General features: G+C 48.1%; 1 protein-coding gene across 2 annotated transcripts in view; it reads left to right on the top strand.

Moving 5' to 3' along the window:
- LOC138491105 (probable cation-transporting ATPase 13A4) overlaps positions 1-16,099 on the top strand; it is an 891,483-nt gene that overhangs the window by 798,128 nt on the left and 77,256 nt on the right. For both annotated transcript variants that reach the window (XM_069617424.1, XM_069617425.1), the window contains one exon: positions 14,047-14,231. In XM_069617424.1, coding sequence (XP_069473525.1) covers positions 14,047-14,231 — 185 coding nt within the window. The remainder of the gene's footprint in view (positions 1-14,046; positions 14,232-16,099) is intronic.

Genomic DNA, 16,099 nt, shown 5'->3' on the forward strand with positions numbered 1-16,099 from the left:
CCCCTGCTCCATGAGATGAAGGCATGTTCAATGATCTGCCGCTGCTTTTGACTGCATGGGTAGATCCAAACTCTTGCCCATGCTCCACAAGATGAAGGCATGTTCAATGATCGTCCGCTGCTTTTGACTGCATGGGTAGATCCAAACTCTGGTCCACGCTCCTTGAGATGAAGGCATGTTCAATGATCTGCCGCTGCTTTTGACTTCATGGGTAGATCCAAACACTAGCCCACTCTCCACATGATGAAGGCATGTTCATTGATCTGCTGCCACTTTTGACTGCATGGGTAGATCCAAACTGTAGCCCACACTCCACAAGATGAAGGCATGTTCAATGATCTGCTGCTGCTTTTGACTGCATATGTAGATCCAAACTCTTGCCCACATTCCACGAGATGAAGGCATGTTAAATGCTCTTCCGCTGCTTTTGACTGCATGGATAAATCCAAACTCTGGTCCACGCTCCTTGAGATGAAGGCATGTTCAATGATCTGCCGCTGCTTTTGACTTCATGGGTAGATCGAAACTCTAGCCCACTCTCCACATGATGAAGGCATGTTCAATGATCTGCTGCTGCTTTTGACTGTATGGGTAGATCCAAACTCTTATCCACGCTCCTCGAGATGAAGGCAGGTTCAATGATCTGCCACTGCTTTTGACAGTGTTGGTAGATCCAAACTCTGGTCCATGCTCCTCGAGATAAAGGCATGTTCAATGATCTGCCACTGCTTTGACAGTGTGGGTAGATCCAAACTCTGGTCCACGCTCCTCGAGATGAAGGCATGTTCAATGATCTGCTGCTGCTTTTGACTGCATGCATAAATCCAAACTCTAGCCCACGCCCCATGAGATGAAGTCATGTTCAATGATCTGCCACTGCTTTTGACAGTGTGGGTAGATCCAAACTCTGGTCCACGCTCCACAAGATGAAGGCATGTTCAATGATCTACTGCTGCTTTTGACAGTATGGGTAGATCCAAACTCTTGCCCATGCTCCTCGAGGTGAAGGCATGTTCAATGATCTGCCGCTGTGTTTGACTGCATGGGTAGATCCAAACTCTAGCCCACATTCCATGAGATGAAGGCATGTTCAATGATCTTCCACTGCTTATGACTGCATGGGTATATCCAAACTCTAGCCCACGTTCCACGAGATGAAGGCATGTTCAATGATCTGCTGCTGCTTTTGACTGCATGGGTAAATCCAAACTCTGGTCCACGCTCCTCGAGGTGAAGGCATGTCCAATGATCTGCCGCTGCTTTTGACTTCATGGGTAGATCCAAACTCTAGCTCACTCTCCACGCGATGAAGGCATGTTCAATGATCTGCCTCCACTTTTGACTGCATGGGTAGATCCAAACTCTAGCCCATGCTCCACAAGATGAAGGCATGTTCAATGATCTGCTGCTGCTTTTGACTGCATGAGTAGATCCAAACTCTAGCCCACGCTCCAGGAGATGAAGGCATTTTCAATGATCTGCACTGCTTTTTACAGTGTTGGTAGATCCAAACTCTGGTCCACGCTCCTCGAAATGAAGGCATGTTCAATGATCTGCCACTGCTTTGACAGTGTGGGTAGATCCAAACTCTGGTCCACGCTCCTCGAGATGAAGGCATGTTCAATGATCTGCTGCTGCTTTTGACTGCATGGGTAGATCCAAACTCTAGCCCACGTTCCACGAGATGAAGGCATGTTCAATGATCTGTCGCTGCTTTTGGCTGCATGGGTAAATCCAAACTCTAGCCCACGCTCCACCAGATGAAGGCATGTTCAATGATCTGCTGCTGCTTTTGACAGTGTGGGTAGATGCAAACTCTGGTCCACGCTCCACCAGATGAAGTTATGTTGAATGATCTGACGCTGCTTTTGACAGTGTGAGTAGATCCAAACTCTGGCCCACGCTCCATGAGATGAAGGCGTGTTCAATGATCTGCCACTGCATTTGACTGTATGGGTAGCGCCAAACTCTGGTCATGCTCCACGAGAAGAAGCCATGTTCAATGATCTGCCACTGTTTTTGACAGTGTGGGTAGATCCAAACTCTGGCCCACGCTCCTTGAGATGAAGGCGTGTTCAATGAACTGCACTTTTTTTTTCAGTGTGGGTAGATCCAAACTCTGGCCCACGCTCCTTGAGATGAAGGCGTGTTCAATGAACTGCACTGCTTTTTTCAGTGTGGGTAGATCCAAACTCTAGCCCACGTTCCACGAGATGAAGGCATGTTCAATGATCTGTCGCTGCTTTTGGCTGCATGGGTAAATCCAAACTCTAGCCCACGCTCCACCAGATGAAGGCATGTTCAATGATCTGCTGCGGCTTTTGACTGCATGGGTAGATCCAAACTCTAGCCCACATTCCACGAGATGAAGGCATGTTCAATGATCTTCCTCTGCTTATGACTGCATGGGTAGATCCAAACTCTAGCCCACGCTCCATGAGATGAAGGCATGTTCAATGATCTGCTGCTGCTTAAGACTGTATGGGTAGATCCAAACTCTCATCCACGCTCCTCGAGATGAAGGCAGGTTCAATGATCTGCCACTGCTTTTGACAGTGTTGGTAGATCCAAACTCTGGTCCATGCTCCTCGAGATGAAGGCATGTTCAATGATCTGCCACTGCTTTGACAGTGTGGGTAGATCCAAACTCTGGTCCATGCTCCTCGAGATGAAGGCATGTTCAATGATCTGCTGCTGCTTTTGACTGCATGCATAAATCCAAACTCTAGCCCACGCTCCATGAGATGAAGTCATGTTCAATGATCTGCCACTGCTTTTGACAGTGTGGGTAGATCCAAACTCTGGTCCACGCTCCACAAGATGAAGGCATGTTCAATGATCTACTGCTGCTTTTGACAGTGTGGGTAGATCCAAACTCTAGCCCACGCTCCACGAGATGAAGGCATGTTCAATGATCTGCTGCTGCTTTTGACTGCATGGGTAGATCCAAACTCTAGCCCACGTTCCACGAGATGAAGGCATGTTCAATGATCTGTTGCTGCTTTTGGCTGCATGGTTAAATCCAAACTCTAGCCCACGCTCCACCAGATGAAGGCATGTTCAATGATCTGCTGCTGCGTTTGACAGTGTGGGTAGACGCAAACTGTGGTCCACGCTCCACCAGATGAAGTTATGTTGAATGATCTGACGCTGCTTTTGACAGTGTGAGTAGATCCAAACTCTGGCCCACGCTCCATGAGATGAAGGCGTGTTCAATGATCTGCCACTGCTTTTGACTGTATGGGTAGCGCCAAACTCTGGTCATGCTCCACGAGATGAAGGCATGTTCAATGATCTGCCACTGCTTTGACAGTGTGGGTAGATCCAAACTCTGGTCCACGCTCCACAAGATGAAGGCATGTTCAATGATCTGCCGCTGCGTTTGACTGCATGGGTAGATCCATACTCTAGCCCACATTCCATGAGATGAAGGCATGTTCAATGATCTTCCACTGCTTATGACTGCATGGGTAGATCCAAACTCTAGCCCACGCTCCACGAGATGAAGGCATGTTCAATGATCTGCCGCTGCTTTTGACTGCATGGGTAAATCCAAACTCTGGTCCACGCTCCTCGAGGTGAAGGCATGTCCAATGATCTGCCGCTGCTTTTGACTTCATGGGTAGATCCAAACTCTAGCTCACTCTCCACGCGATGAAGGCATGTTCAATGATCTGCCTCCACTTTTGACTGCATGGGTAGATCCAAACTCTAGCCCATGCTCCACAAGATGAATGCATGTTCAATGATCTGCTGCTGCTTTTGACTGCATGAGTAGATCCAAACTCTAGCCCACGCTCCACGAGATGAAGGCATTTTCAATGATCTGCACTGCATTTTACAGTGTTGGTAGATCCAAACTCTGGTCCACGCTCCTCGAAATGAAGGCATGTTCAATGATCTGCCACTGCTTTGACTGCATGGGTAGATCCAAACTCTAGCCCACATTCCACAAGATGAAGGCATGTTCAATGATCTGTCGCTGCTTTTGACTGCATGCCTAAATCCAAACTCTAGCCCACGCTCCACGAGATGAAGTCATGTTCAATGATCTGCGTCTGCTTTTGACTGCATGGGTAGATCCAAACTCTAGCCCACGCTCCACCAGATGAAGGCATGTTCAATGATCTGCTGCTGCTTTTGACAGTGTGGGTAGATCCGAACTCTGGTCCACGCTCCTCAAGATGAAGGCATGTTCAAAGATCTGCCACTGCTTTTGACAGTGTAGGTAGATCCAAACTCTGGCCCACGCTACTCGAGATGAAGGCATGTTCATTGATATGCCACTGCCTTTGACTGCATGTGTAGATCCAAACTCTGGTCCACGCTCCTTGAGATGAAGGCATGTTCAATAATATGCCGCTGCTTTTGACAGTGTGGGTAGATCCAAACTCTAGCCCACGCTCCACCAGATGAAGTCATGTTCAATGATCTGCCCCTGCTTTTGACTGCATCAGTAGTTCCAAACTCTGGTCCACGCTCCTCGAGATGAAGGCATGTTCAATGATCTGCTGCTGCTTTTGACAGTGTGGGTAGATCCAATCTCTGGTCCACACTCCTCAAGATGAAGGCATGCTCAAAGATCGGCCACTACTTTTGACAGTGTAGGTAGATCCAAACTCTGGCCCACACTACTCGAGATGAAGGCATGTTCATTGATATGCCACTGCCTTTGACTGCATGTGTAGATCCAAACTCTGGTCCACGCTCCTTGAGATGAAGGCATGTTCAATGATCTGCCACTGCTTTTGACAGTGTTGGTAGATCCAAACTCTGGTCCACGCTCCTCAAGATGAAGGCATGTTCAAAGATCTGCCACTGCTTTTGACAGTGTAGGTAGATCCAAACTCTGGCCCACGCTACTCGAGAGGAAGGCATGTTCAATGATATGCCACTGCCTTTGACTACATGGGTATATCCAAACTCTGGTCCACACTCCTCGAGATGAAGGCATGTTCAATAATATGCCGCTGCTTTTGACAGTGTGGGTAGATCCAAACTCTAGCCCACGCTCCACGAGATGAAGGCATGTTCAATGATCTGCCCCTGCTTTTGACTGCATCGGTGGTTCCAAACTCAGGTCCACGCTCCTCGAGATGAAGGCATGTTCAATGATCTGCTGCTGCTTTTGACAGTGTGGGTAGATCCAAACTCTAGCCCCTGCTCCATGAGATGAAGACATGTTCAATGATCTGCCGCTGCTTTTGACTGCATGGGTAGATCCAAACTCTTGCCCATGCTCCACAAGATGAAGGCATGTTCAATGATCTGCCGCTGCTTTTGACTGCATGGGTAGATCCAAACTCTAGCCCACATTCCACGAGATGAAGGCATGTTAAATGATCTTCCGCTGCTTATGGCTGCATGGGTAGATCCAAACTCTAGCCCACGCTCCATGAGATGAAGGCATGTTCAATGATCTGCAGCTGCTTTTGACTGCATGGATTAATCCAAACTCTGGTCCACGCTCCTCGAGATGAAGGCATGTTCAATGATCTGCCGCTGCTTTTGACTTCATGGGTAGATCCAAACTCTAGCCCACTCTCCACATGATGAAGGCATGTTCAATGATCTGCTGCCACTTTTGACTGCATGGGTAGATCCAAACTCTAGCCCACACTCCACAAGATGAAGGCATGTTCAATGATCTGCTGCTGCTTTTGACTGTATGGGTAGATCCAAACTCTCATCCATGCTCGTCGAGATGAAGGCAGGTTCATTGATCTGCAACTGCTTTTGACAGTGTTGGTAGATCCAAACTCTGGTCCATGCTCCTCGAGATAAAGGCATGTTCAATGATCTGCCACTGCTTTGACAGTGTGGGTAGATCCAAACTCTGGTCCACGCTCCTCGAGATGAAGGCATGTTCAATGATCTGCTGCTGCTTTTGACTGCATGCATAAATCCAAACTCTAGCCCACGCTCCATGAGATGAAGTCATGTTCAATGATCTGCCACTGCTTTTGACAGTGTGGGTAGATCCAAACTCTGGTCCATGCTCCACAAGATGAAGGCATGTTCAATGATCTACTGCTGCTTTTGACAGTGTGGGTAGATCCAAACTCTTGCCCACGCTCCACAAGATGAAGGCATGTTCAATGATCTGCCGCTGCGTTTGACTGCATGGGTAGATCCAAACTCTAGCCCACATTCCATGAGATGAAGGCATGTTCAATGATCTTCCACTGCTTATGACTGCATGGGTAGATCCAAACTCTAGCCCACTCTCCACGAGATGAAGGCATGTTCAATGACCTGCCACTGCTTTTGACTGCATGGGTAAATCCAAACTCTGGTCCACGCTCCTCGAGGTGAAGGCATGTCCAATGATCTGCCGCTGCTTTTGACTTCATGGGTAGATCCAAACTCTAGCTCACTCTCCACGCGATGAAGGCATGTTCAATGATCTGCCTCCACTTTTGACTGCATGGGTAGATCCAAATTCTAGCCCATGCTCCACAAGATGAAGGCATGTTCAATAATCTGCTTCTGCTTTTGACTGCATGAGTAGATCCAAACTCTAGCCCACGCTCCACGAGATGAAGGCATTTTCAATGATCTGCACTGCTTTTTACAGTGTTGGTAGATCCAAACTCTGGTCCACGCTCCTCGAAATGAAGGCATGTTCAATGATGCCACTGCTTTGACAGTGTGGGTAGATCCAAACTCTGGTCCACGCTCCTCGAGATGAAGGCATGTTCAATGATCTACTGCTGCTTTTGACAGTGTGGGTAGATCCAAACTCTAGCCCACGCTCCATGAGATGAAGGCATGTTCAATGATCTGCTGCTGCTTTTGACTGCATGGGTAGATCCAAACTCTAGCCCACGTTCCACGAGATAAAGGCATGTTCAATGATCTGTCGCTGCTTTTGGCTGCATTGGTAAATCCAAACTCTAGCCCACGCTCCACCAGATGAAGGCATGTTCAATGATCTGCTGCTGCTTTTGACAGTGTGGGTAGATGCAAACTTTGGTCCACGCTCCACCAGATGAAGTTATGTTGAATGATCTGACGCTGCTTTTGACAGTGTGAGTAGATCCAAACTCTGGCCCACGCTCCATGAGATGAAGGCGTGTTCAATGATCTGCCACTGCTTTTGACTGTATGGGTAGCGCCAAACTCTGGTCATGCTCCACGAGAAGAAGCCATGTTCAATGATCTGCCACTGCTTTTGACAGTGTAGGTAGATCCAAACTCTGGCCCACGCTCCTTGAGATGAAGGCTTGTTCAATGAACTGCACTTTTTTTTTCAGTGTGGGTAGATCCAAACTCTGGCCCACGCTCCTTGAGATGAAGGCGTGTTCAATGAACTGCCTCCACTTTTGACTGCATGGGTAGATCCAAACTCTAGCCCATGCTCCACAAGATGAAGGCATGTTCAATGATCTGTCGCTGCTTTTGGCTGCATGGGTAAATCCAAACTCTAGCCCACGCTCCACCAGATGAAGGAATGTTCAATGATCTGCCGCTGCTTTTGACTGCATGGGTAGATCCAAACTCTAGCCCACGCTCCACGAGATGAAGGCATTTTCAATGATCTGCACTGCTTTTTACAGTGTTTGTAGATCCAAACTCTGGTCCACGCTCCTCGAAATGAAGGCGTGTTCAATGATCTGCCACTGCTTTGACAGTGTGGGTAGATCCAAACTCTGGTCCACGCTCCTCGAGATGAAGGCATGTTCAATGATCTACTGCTGCTTTTGACAGTGTGGGTAGATCCAAACTCTAGCCCACGCTCTACGAGATGAAGGCATGTTCAATGATCTGCTGCTGCTTTTGACTGCATGGGTAGATCCAAACTCTAGCCCACGTTCCACGAGATGAAGGCATGTTCAATGATCTGTCGCTGCTTTTGGCTGCATGGGTAAATCCAAACTCTAGCCCACGCTCCACCAGATGAAGGCATGTTCAATGATCTGCTGCTGCTTTTGACAGTGTGGGTAGATCCAAACTCTGCCCACGCTCCTTGAGATGAAGGCGTGTTCAATGAACTGCACTTTCTTTTTCAGTGTGGGTAGATCCAAACTCTGGCCCACGCTCCTTGAGATGAAGTCATGTTCAATGATCTGCCGCTGCTTTTGACTGCATGGGTAGATCCAAACTCTAGCCCACATTCCACGAGATGAAGACATGTTCAATGATCTTCCGCTGCTTATGACTGCATGGGTAAATCCAAACTCTAGCCCACGCTCCATGAGATGAAGGCATGTTCAATGATCTGCAGCTGCTTTTGACTGCATTGATAAATCCAAACTCTGGTCCACGCTCCTCGAGATGAAGGCATGTTCAATGATCTGCCGCTGCTTTTGACTTCATGGGTAGATCCAAACTCTAGCCCACTCTCCACACGATGAAGGCATGTTCAATGATCTGCTGCCACTTTTGACTGCATGGGTAGATCCAAACTCTAGCCCACGATCCTCGAGATGAAGGCAGGTTCAATGATCTGCCACTGCTTTTGACAGTGTTGGTAGATCCAAACTCTGGTCCATGCTCCTCGAGATGAAGGCATGTTCAATGATTTGCCACTGCTTTGACAGTGTGGGTAGATCCAAACTCTGGTCCACGCTCCTCGAGATGAAGGCATGTTCAATGATCTGCTGCTGCTTTTGACTGCATGCATAAATCCAAACTCTAGCCCACGCTCCATGAGATGAAGTCATGTTCAATGATCTGCCACTGCTTTTGACAGTGTGGGTAGATCCAAACTCTGGTCCACGCTCCACAAGATGAAGACATGTTCAATGATCTACTGCTGCTTTTGACAGTGTGGGTAGATCCAAACTCTAGCCCACGCTCCACGAGATGAAGGCATGTTTAATGATCTGCTGCTGCTTTTGACTGCATGGGTAAATCCAAACTCTAGCCCACGCTCCACCAGATGAAGGCATGTTCAATGATCTGCTGCTGCTTTTGACAGTGTGGGTAGACGCAAACTCTAGCCCACGCTCCACCAGATGAAGTTATGTTGAATGATCTGACGCTGCTTTTGACAGTGTGAGTAGATCCAAACTCTGGCCCACGCTCCATGAGATGAAGGCGTGTTCAATGATCTGCCACTGCTTTTGACTGTATGGGTAGCGCCAAACTCTGGTCATGCTCCGCGAGATGAAGGCATGTTCAATGATCTGCCACTGCTTTGACAGTGTGGGTAGATCCAAACTCTGGTCCACGCTCCACAAGATGAAGGCATGTTCAATGATCTGCTGCTGCGTTTGACTGCATGGGTAGATCCAAACTCTAGCCCACATTCCATGAGATGAAGGCATGTTCAATGATCTTCCACTGCTTATGACTGCATGGGTAGATCCAAACTCTAGCCCACGCTCCACCAGATGAAGGCATGTTCAATGATCTGCCGCTGCTTTTGACTGCATGGGTAAATCCAAACTCTGGTCCACGCTCCTCGAGGTGAAGGCATGTCCAATGATCTGCCACTGCTTTTGACTTCATGGGTAGATCCAAACTCTAGCTCACTCTCCACGCGATGAAGGCATGTTCAATGATCTGCCTCCACTTTTGACTGCATGGGTAGATCCAAACTCTAGCCCATGCTCCACAAGATGAAGGCATGTTCAATGATCTGCTGCTGCTTTTGACTGCATGAGTAGATCCAAACTCTAGCCCACGCTCCACGAGATGAAGGCATTTTGAATGATCTGCACTGCTTTTTACAGTGTTGGTAGATCCAAACTCTGGTCCACGCTCCTCGAAATGAAGGCATGTTCAATGATCTGCCACTGCTTTGACAGTGTGGGTAGATCCAAACTCTGGTCCACGCTCCTCGAGATGAAGGCATGTTCAAGGATCTACTGCTGCTTTTGACAGTGTGGGTAGATCCACACTCTAGCCCACGCTCCACGAGATGAAGGCATGTTCAACGATCTGCTGCTGCTTTTGACTGCATGGGTAGATCCAAACTCTAGCCCACGTTCCACGAGATGAAGGCATGTTCAATGATCTGTCGCTGCTTTTGGCTGCATGGGTAAATCCAAACTCTAGCCCACGCTCCACCAGATGAAGGCATGTTCAATGATCTGCTGCTGCTTTTGACAGTGTGGGTAGATGCAAACTCTGGTCCACGCTCCACCAGATGAAGTTATGTTGAATGATCTGACGCTGCTTTTGACAGTGTGGGTAGATCCAAACTCTGGCCCACGCTCCATGAGATGAAGGCGTGTTCAATGATCTGCCACTGCTTTTGACTGTATGGGTAGCGCCAAACTCTGGTCATGCTCCACGAGAAGAAGCCATGTTCAATGATCTGCCACTGCTTTTGACAGTGTGGATAGATCCAAACTCTGGCCCACGCTCCTTGAGATGAAGGCATGTTCAATGAACTGCACTTTTTTTTTCAGTGTGGGTAGATCCAAACTCTGGCCCACGCTCCTTGAGATGAAGGCGTGTTCAATGAACTGTACTGCTTTTTTCAGTGTGGGTAGATCCAAACTCTAGCCCACGTTCCACGAGATGAAGGCATGTTCAATGATCTGTCGCTGCTTTTGGCTGCATGGGTAAATCCAAACTCTAGCCAACGCTCCACCAGATGAAGGCATGTTCAATGATCTGCCGCTGCTTTTGACTGCATGGATAGATCCAAACTCTAGCCCACGCTCCACGAGATGAAGGCATTTTCAATGATCTGCACTGCTTTTTACAGTGTTGGTAGATCCAAACTCTGATCCACGCTCCTCGAAATGAAGGCATGTTCAATGATCTGCCACTGCTTTGACAGTGTGGGTAGATCCAAACTCTGGTCCACGCTCCTCGAGATGAAGGCATGTTCAATGATCTACTGCTGCTTTTGACAGTGTGGGTAGATCCAAACTCTAGCCCACGCTCCACGAGATGAAGGCATGTTCAATGATCTGCTGCTGCTTTTGACTGCATGGGTAGATCCAAACTCTAGCCCACGTTCCACGAGATGAAGGCATGTTCAATGATCTGTCGCTGCTTTTGGCTGCATGGGTAAATCCAAACTCTAGCCCACGCTCCACCAGATGAAGGCATGTTCAATGATCTGCTGCTGCTTTTGACAGTGTGGGTAGATGCAAACTCTGGTCCACGCTCCACCAGATGAAGTTATGTTGAATGATCTGATGCTGCTTTTGACAGTGTGAGTAGATCCAAACTCTGGCCCACGCTCCATGAGATGAAGGCGTGTTCAATGATCTGCCACTGCTTTTGACTGTATGGGTAGCGCCAAACTCTGGTCATGCTCCACGAGAAGAAGCCATGTTCAATGATCTGCCACTGCTTTTGACAGTGTGGGTAGATCCAAACTCTGGCCCACGCTCCTTGAGATGAAGGCGTGTTCAATGAACTGCACTTTTTTTTTCAGTGTGGGTAGATCCAAACTCTGGCCCACGCTCCTTGAGATGAAGGCGTGTTCAATGAACTGCACTGCTTTTTTCAGTGTGGGTAGATCCAAACTCTAGCCCACGTTCCACGAGATGAAGGCATGTTCAATGATCTGTCGCTGCTTTTGGCTGCATGGGTAAATCCAAACTCTAGCCCACGCTCCACCAGATGAAGGCATGTTCAATGATCTGCCGCTGCTTTTAACTGCATGGGTAGATCCAAACTCTGGCCCACGCTCGATGAGATGAAGGCGTGTTCAATGATCTGCCACTACTTTTGACTGCATGGGTAGCACCAAAATCTGGTCATGCTCCACGAGAGGAAGCCATGTTCAATGATCTGCCACTGATTTTGACTGCATGGGTAGCGCCAAACTCTGGTCCACGCTCCACAAGATGAAGGCACGCTCTGACCTTTTGGCTATCTTAATTTCCATTCCTGATGAGATATCCCTATAGGCTATCTGTCATGGGCTTCATGGAATATGCAATGACGTGTTGTGTATACAGTAGCAGAGTCCTTATCTGCTTGATACTCACAGTCGGAACATCTCGAACATCCACCATGTAACACTTCCAAGTTGGGCACCCCTCATCTGCCTGCTTTCTTATATGCCGATAATGCAGTTTTACTCGCTAGCCCCCAACAATGACTCCAGACCCTCCTGGATGTATATTCGGAATCAAGAAATGAAAGGCAACACAACATGGATTCTGACAAATCACAGGTCATGTGCTTAGAAAGAACTGTAGCCCCCACCTCCTCCTCATCCCCACCCAGGAGCATTAGGGCCATTCCGAAGATGGTGAAAGAGTTCCACTACCTGGGCATAATATTTGCAGACAGTAGTAAGTGCTCTGCTTATACCAATAAACACGTATGCCTTGTGCCTCAGCCTCACAGTGCAGTTTTCCTCCTGGCACAGAGTTTTGCAGGTAACCAGGGTACCCTTTCTGAGAGTATACTAGGTCAGCTCACTCGTTGTATTCAGCGGAGGCCATAAAAAGAGTGAACACTTTTGTATCACATCCTCACCTGCCTCAATTCAGCTCTATCGACATATTGCCCGCAGAGGCCAGGGTTGTGGGGGGTGGGTTATAGCTGACACGATTAAATCTAGCCAGCTCTTTCCTGGCCCTCCTTATCGATCACGTGAGAAATTATCAAGCATGCAATGCAGAACTTCGTCACCTATCAGGACAACTGGCTGAATGATATTGAATCTCAACTAACTACTCGTTTTCACTCTCCCCTCTTGCTTCTCCCCTCTTTCTGACTGCTTACTCATGTTCCCTCCTCCTTTCCCTTCTCCCTTTTCCTATCTCCTTCCCTTACTTTCTTCTATCCACTTACTCAATCAGAATTCGTCCCTGGACCTAGTATGATAGCAACCTCGTCTGTCTCCTCCCCCCACCCTTTACTGTTTTATTTTCAACTCCAGCACTATCTGAAATGTCGTCAGGCCTAGTATGATAGTTGCTTGTTTTGTTCCTCCCCTCCCTTTCTGCACCCCTCTCCCCCTCCCTTCCTTATCTATGTCTTAGCTCTTGCACTATCTGAAATGTCGTCAGGCCGAGTACGATAGTTCATTTCACATCCTTACTGTTCATGGCCTGTAAGAATGTCATTGTATTTTCCCTTGTTCCCTCCCTTGCCTTGAAGCGCTTTGAAACACATTGTGTATAGGCGCTATATAAATAAACTATCATATCATATCATAACATATAAGAATAGGTTAGTAATTCCTGCCAAATAACGCAGCGATTTCACAACAAGCCCCCTTCCCAATAGCTCTGCACTTGCAAAGGAACGAATCAGGTTTTGAAAGCCATCCCTTCCTGGCTTCCCTTTGCTAAATAGTAACTGGGGCACCACTGCATAGTGGACTGGATCAAGGATATTTAGTGCTGGTGCCAATACAGATGTGCATGCCAAGTGTTGCATGCCAGTGTGCAAACTGTGTTTCTTCAAGCACAAAGCCGAAATGCAGTACTCTTTCGGTGATATAAGAGAGACAGAGAGAGAGACAGATACATAGAGTTACACAGAGGGAGAAAGACAGAGAAGATAGCAGAGAGACAAACAAATAGAGGGAGACAGAGGGGGAAGGCAGGGGAAAAGTGCAGAGAGAGAGGGAGAAATAAAGCACAAAGACAGATAGAATGAGACAGAGGGAGAAGGGCTGAGAAAAAGAGAGAAAGAGGGCAGAGAGGGAGAAATAAAGCAGATAGAGACAGATAATTAGATTGAGACAGATTCAAAAAGACAAGGAAGAGAGCAGAGAGAGAATAAAATGGAGAGACTGAGGGTGAAAGACAGGGAAAGACAAAGAGAGAGAGAAATAAAACACATACCGAGACAGAGAAAGAGAGAGAGCAGAAACATAGACAGAAAGAGAGAGAGAAAAGGAGGCGAGTGAGAGAGAAAGAGAGGGTGAGGGAGGGAAAGCTCGAGATATAGCGTGAGAGAAAGAAAGTGACAGAACGTGAGAGAGAGTATGAGAGAGGGGATGAGCTATATTAGCACATGATGCGCTGGGCACTGCTACTTATATTGTATTTGTTTTCGGATATTTGAACATTTAGTACATGTTTTTCTGCGCACCACATTGTTTCCTGGCATCAGAATGAATTCTTTGGGAATATTAAAGATTCTAACATCCTTGTGCTTCTTTCTTGGCAGTGCTTGCATCCCAGCCAATCAGAGCATGGCCGTAAACATGAGCACCAATGGGACCGTCAGGGAGGCTTCTGACGTACAGAGCTTCGAAACCACCTCCATGTGGGCCATCAGTTCTTTCTGCTACATCATCTTGGCCTTTGTGATGTCCAAGGGCAAACCCTTCCGGAAGCCTCTGTACACCAACTGTGAGTATCTAGGCTGTGAACTTACCTTTCCCACACCATGAGGAATCATGCCAGTGTGCGAGGGCAGCCACACCACAGAAATGTGGCTGGGATACCCACTGCAGCTTCGCAATGTGTAAGTGTGACCCTACAACTGCTCTGGTGATATTACCATCCTAAGGGTATTTATGAAGCGGAGGCCTGGCCTCGGGATGCAGCGGAGCGCTTTACAAGTCACAGAGGTAAGTACATGGCAAAGGATTCTGGTGTTAAACGAACTGCACCAGGCACCCCCGCCCTCCACAATTCACATCCAGGGCCTCGCATTCCTTTCACTCCACCCCCCCTCCACTGCCGCATTGTCCTAACTTCCACCCTTGGCTCCTTCCTAACCCCCAGTCCCAGCTTCTCCCTTCTGTTGGGGGTCCTGCTGTTTCTGTGAGGGTGGGGCTTGCACCCCTTTCTCTGCATTGTGTAATATGAATGTGAGTTGGGTCCGGGGGGAGGGTCAGCAGGTTTTGCTTCGAGGCGCACTTCTATGTTTTGATTTTGGCCACATCTGAGGAAGCACAGACTGTATTCACGCTGGTGGCATGGCTAACTTACCAATCGTGGGTTTCTCACCAGTAACTCATAAAACACCATATCCACTCACCAAAGGACTCACGCCCCGTACAGGTAAGATCCAAAGCGCCTGTATATCGGTCCCCCTGAATGGTGGTGTTGGCCACCCTCCTATCAATGCAGAGTCTTATATGACCAACTTGCTTAGGGACTTTCACCAGCAGGGATATCCACAGCTTGGGGCCTTCCTCCATCTCAATGATGTCTTTCTGTAAGAGTTGATGTAGTTCTTGTGAGACCGCTGCATGGAGATTAAACCCAACTTGATGAGGCTGTTGGGGAAGTGGATGGACAGACTGGTTTATGTGCAGTTTGACAACGACTCCCTTGAGTTTACCCAGTCCCTAGCACAGACCCGGGAACTGGGTTTACAGCATCCTGGGAAAGCGGCTAATATGCCATCGTGCAGATGCTGTCTTCATGCTCACGAGGGTAGGTGCTGCTGTGCACGACATCAGTGGCCACGTAGTATAGGTCAATGTCTCACCTTTGTGTCTGATGGTGTCTTCCTTAGATGGGGGCCACCCAGATGTGGCATCACTCTAGTCTTTTCTTTTATCTTTTAGGCGCTTCTTGTAGGGGTGAGGTTGGTCCTGACCTGCCGCCATGGTGTATCCCGGGTGTACAGGAGAAACACTGGGGCAGGCAAGTGGGACAGTGCATCAATGATATCGAGGAAAAAACCAAATGACAGACAAAAATCTGGATGGAATCAGCAATGCCCAAAATTCTGATGTAGAATGCTCAAAAAGCAAGAGACTGAGCAGGCGGCTCCAGGAACAGAATGAGCAGGGAAGCAGAGGCGTAGGCTGCTGGGGCAAGAGAGAGAGAATAAGAAGAACAGCTGGGAGCAGCAAGCAGGCAAAGAAGTCCAAGGGTAGCAGTAAAAAAACAGAGGGTTCAAACAAGAGAAGGATACCTAGTAGAGAGCAAGAGGGAAACTAGCGTCTTACCCTAAAGGAAAATCCAGAGGGTTGCAACGCAGCGTGCTGAGTAATCGCACTGCTACACATCCTGACAGAAAGACACCATCTTCAAATAAACTAGACCGTTACTTTGTGGATACTGAGAGACATGATGGAACTACCGTGGTCCTTTCCTCCAGTGCTGCCACAGTGACCATGGTGTCACTGTGACAGTATGACCCCTACTCCTCGGATCCAGACCTGGTTTCCATGGATGTTGCAGATGATATTGTCTACGAAGCACAGGGGCCTGAATGTGAGGAGCCGGTTGCCATGTTTTTTCCTGTGGAGAGTATCCCT

This window comes from Ambystoma mexicanum, chromosome 10 (assembly GCF_040938575.1).
Source record: "Ambystoma mexicanum isolate Mex_15411 chromosome 10, UKY_AmexF1_1, whole genome shotgun sequence".
Classification (NCBI taxonomy): Eukaryota; Metazoa; Chordata; class Amphibia; order Caudata; family Ambystomatidae; genus Ambystoma; species Ambystoma mexicanum.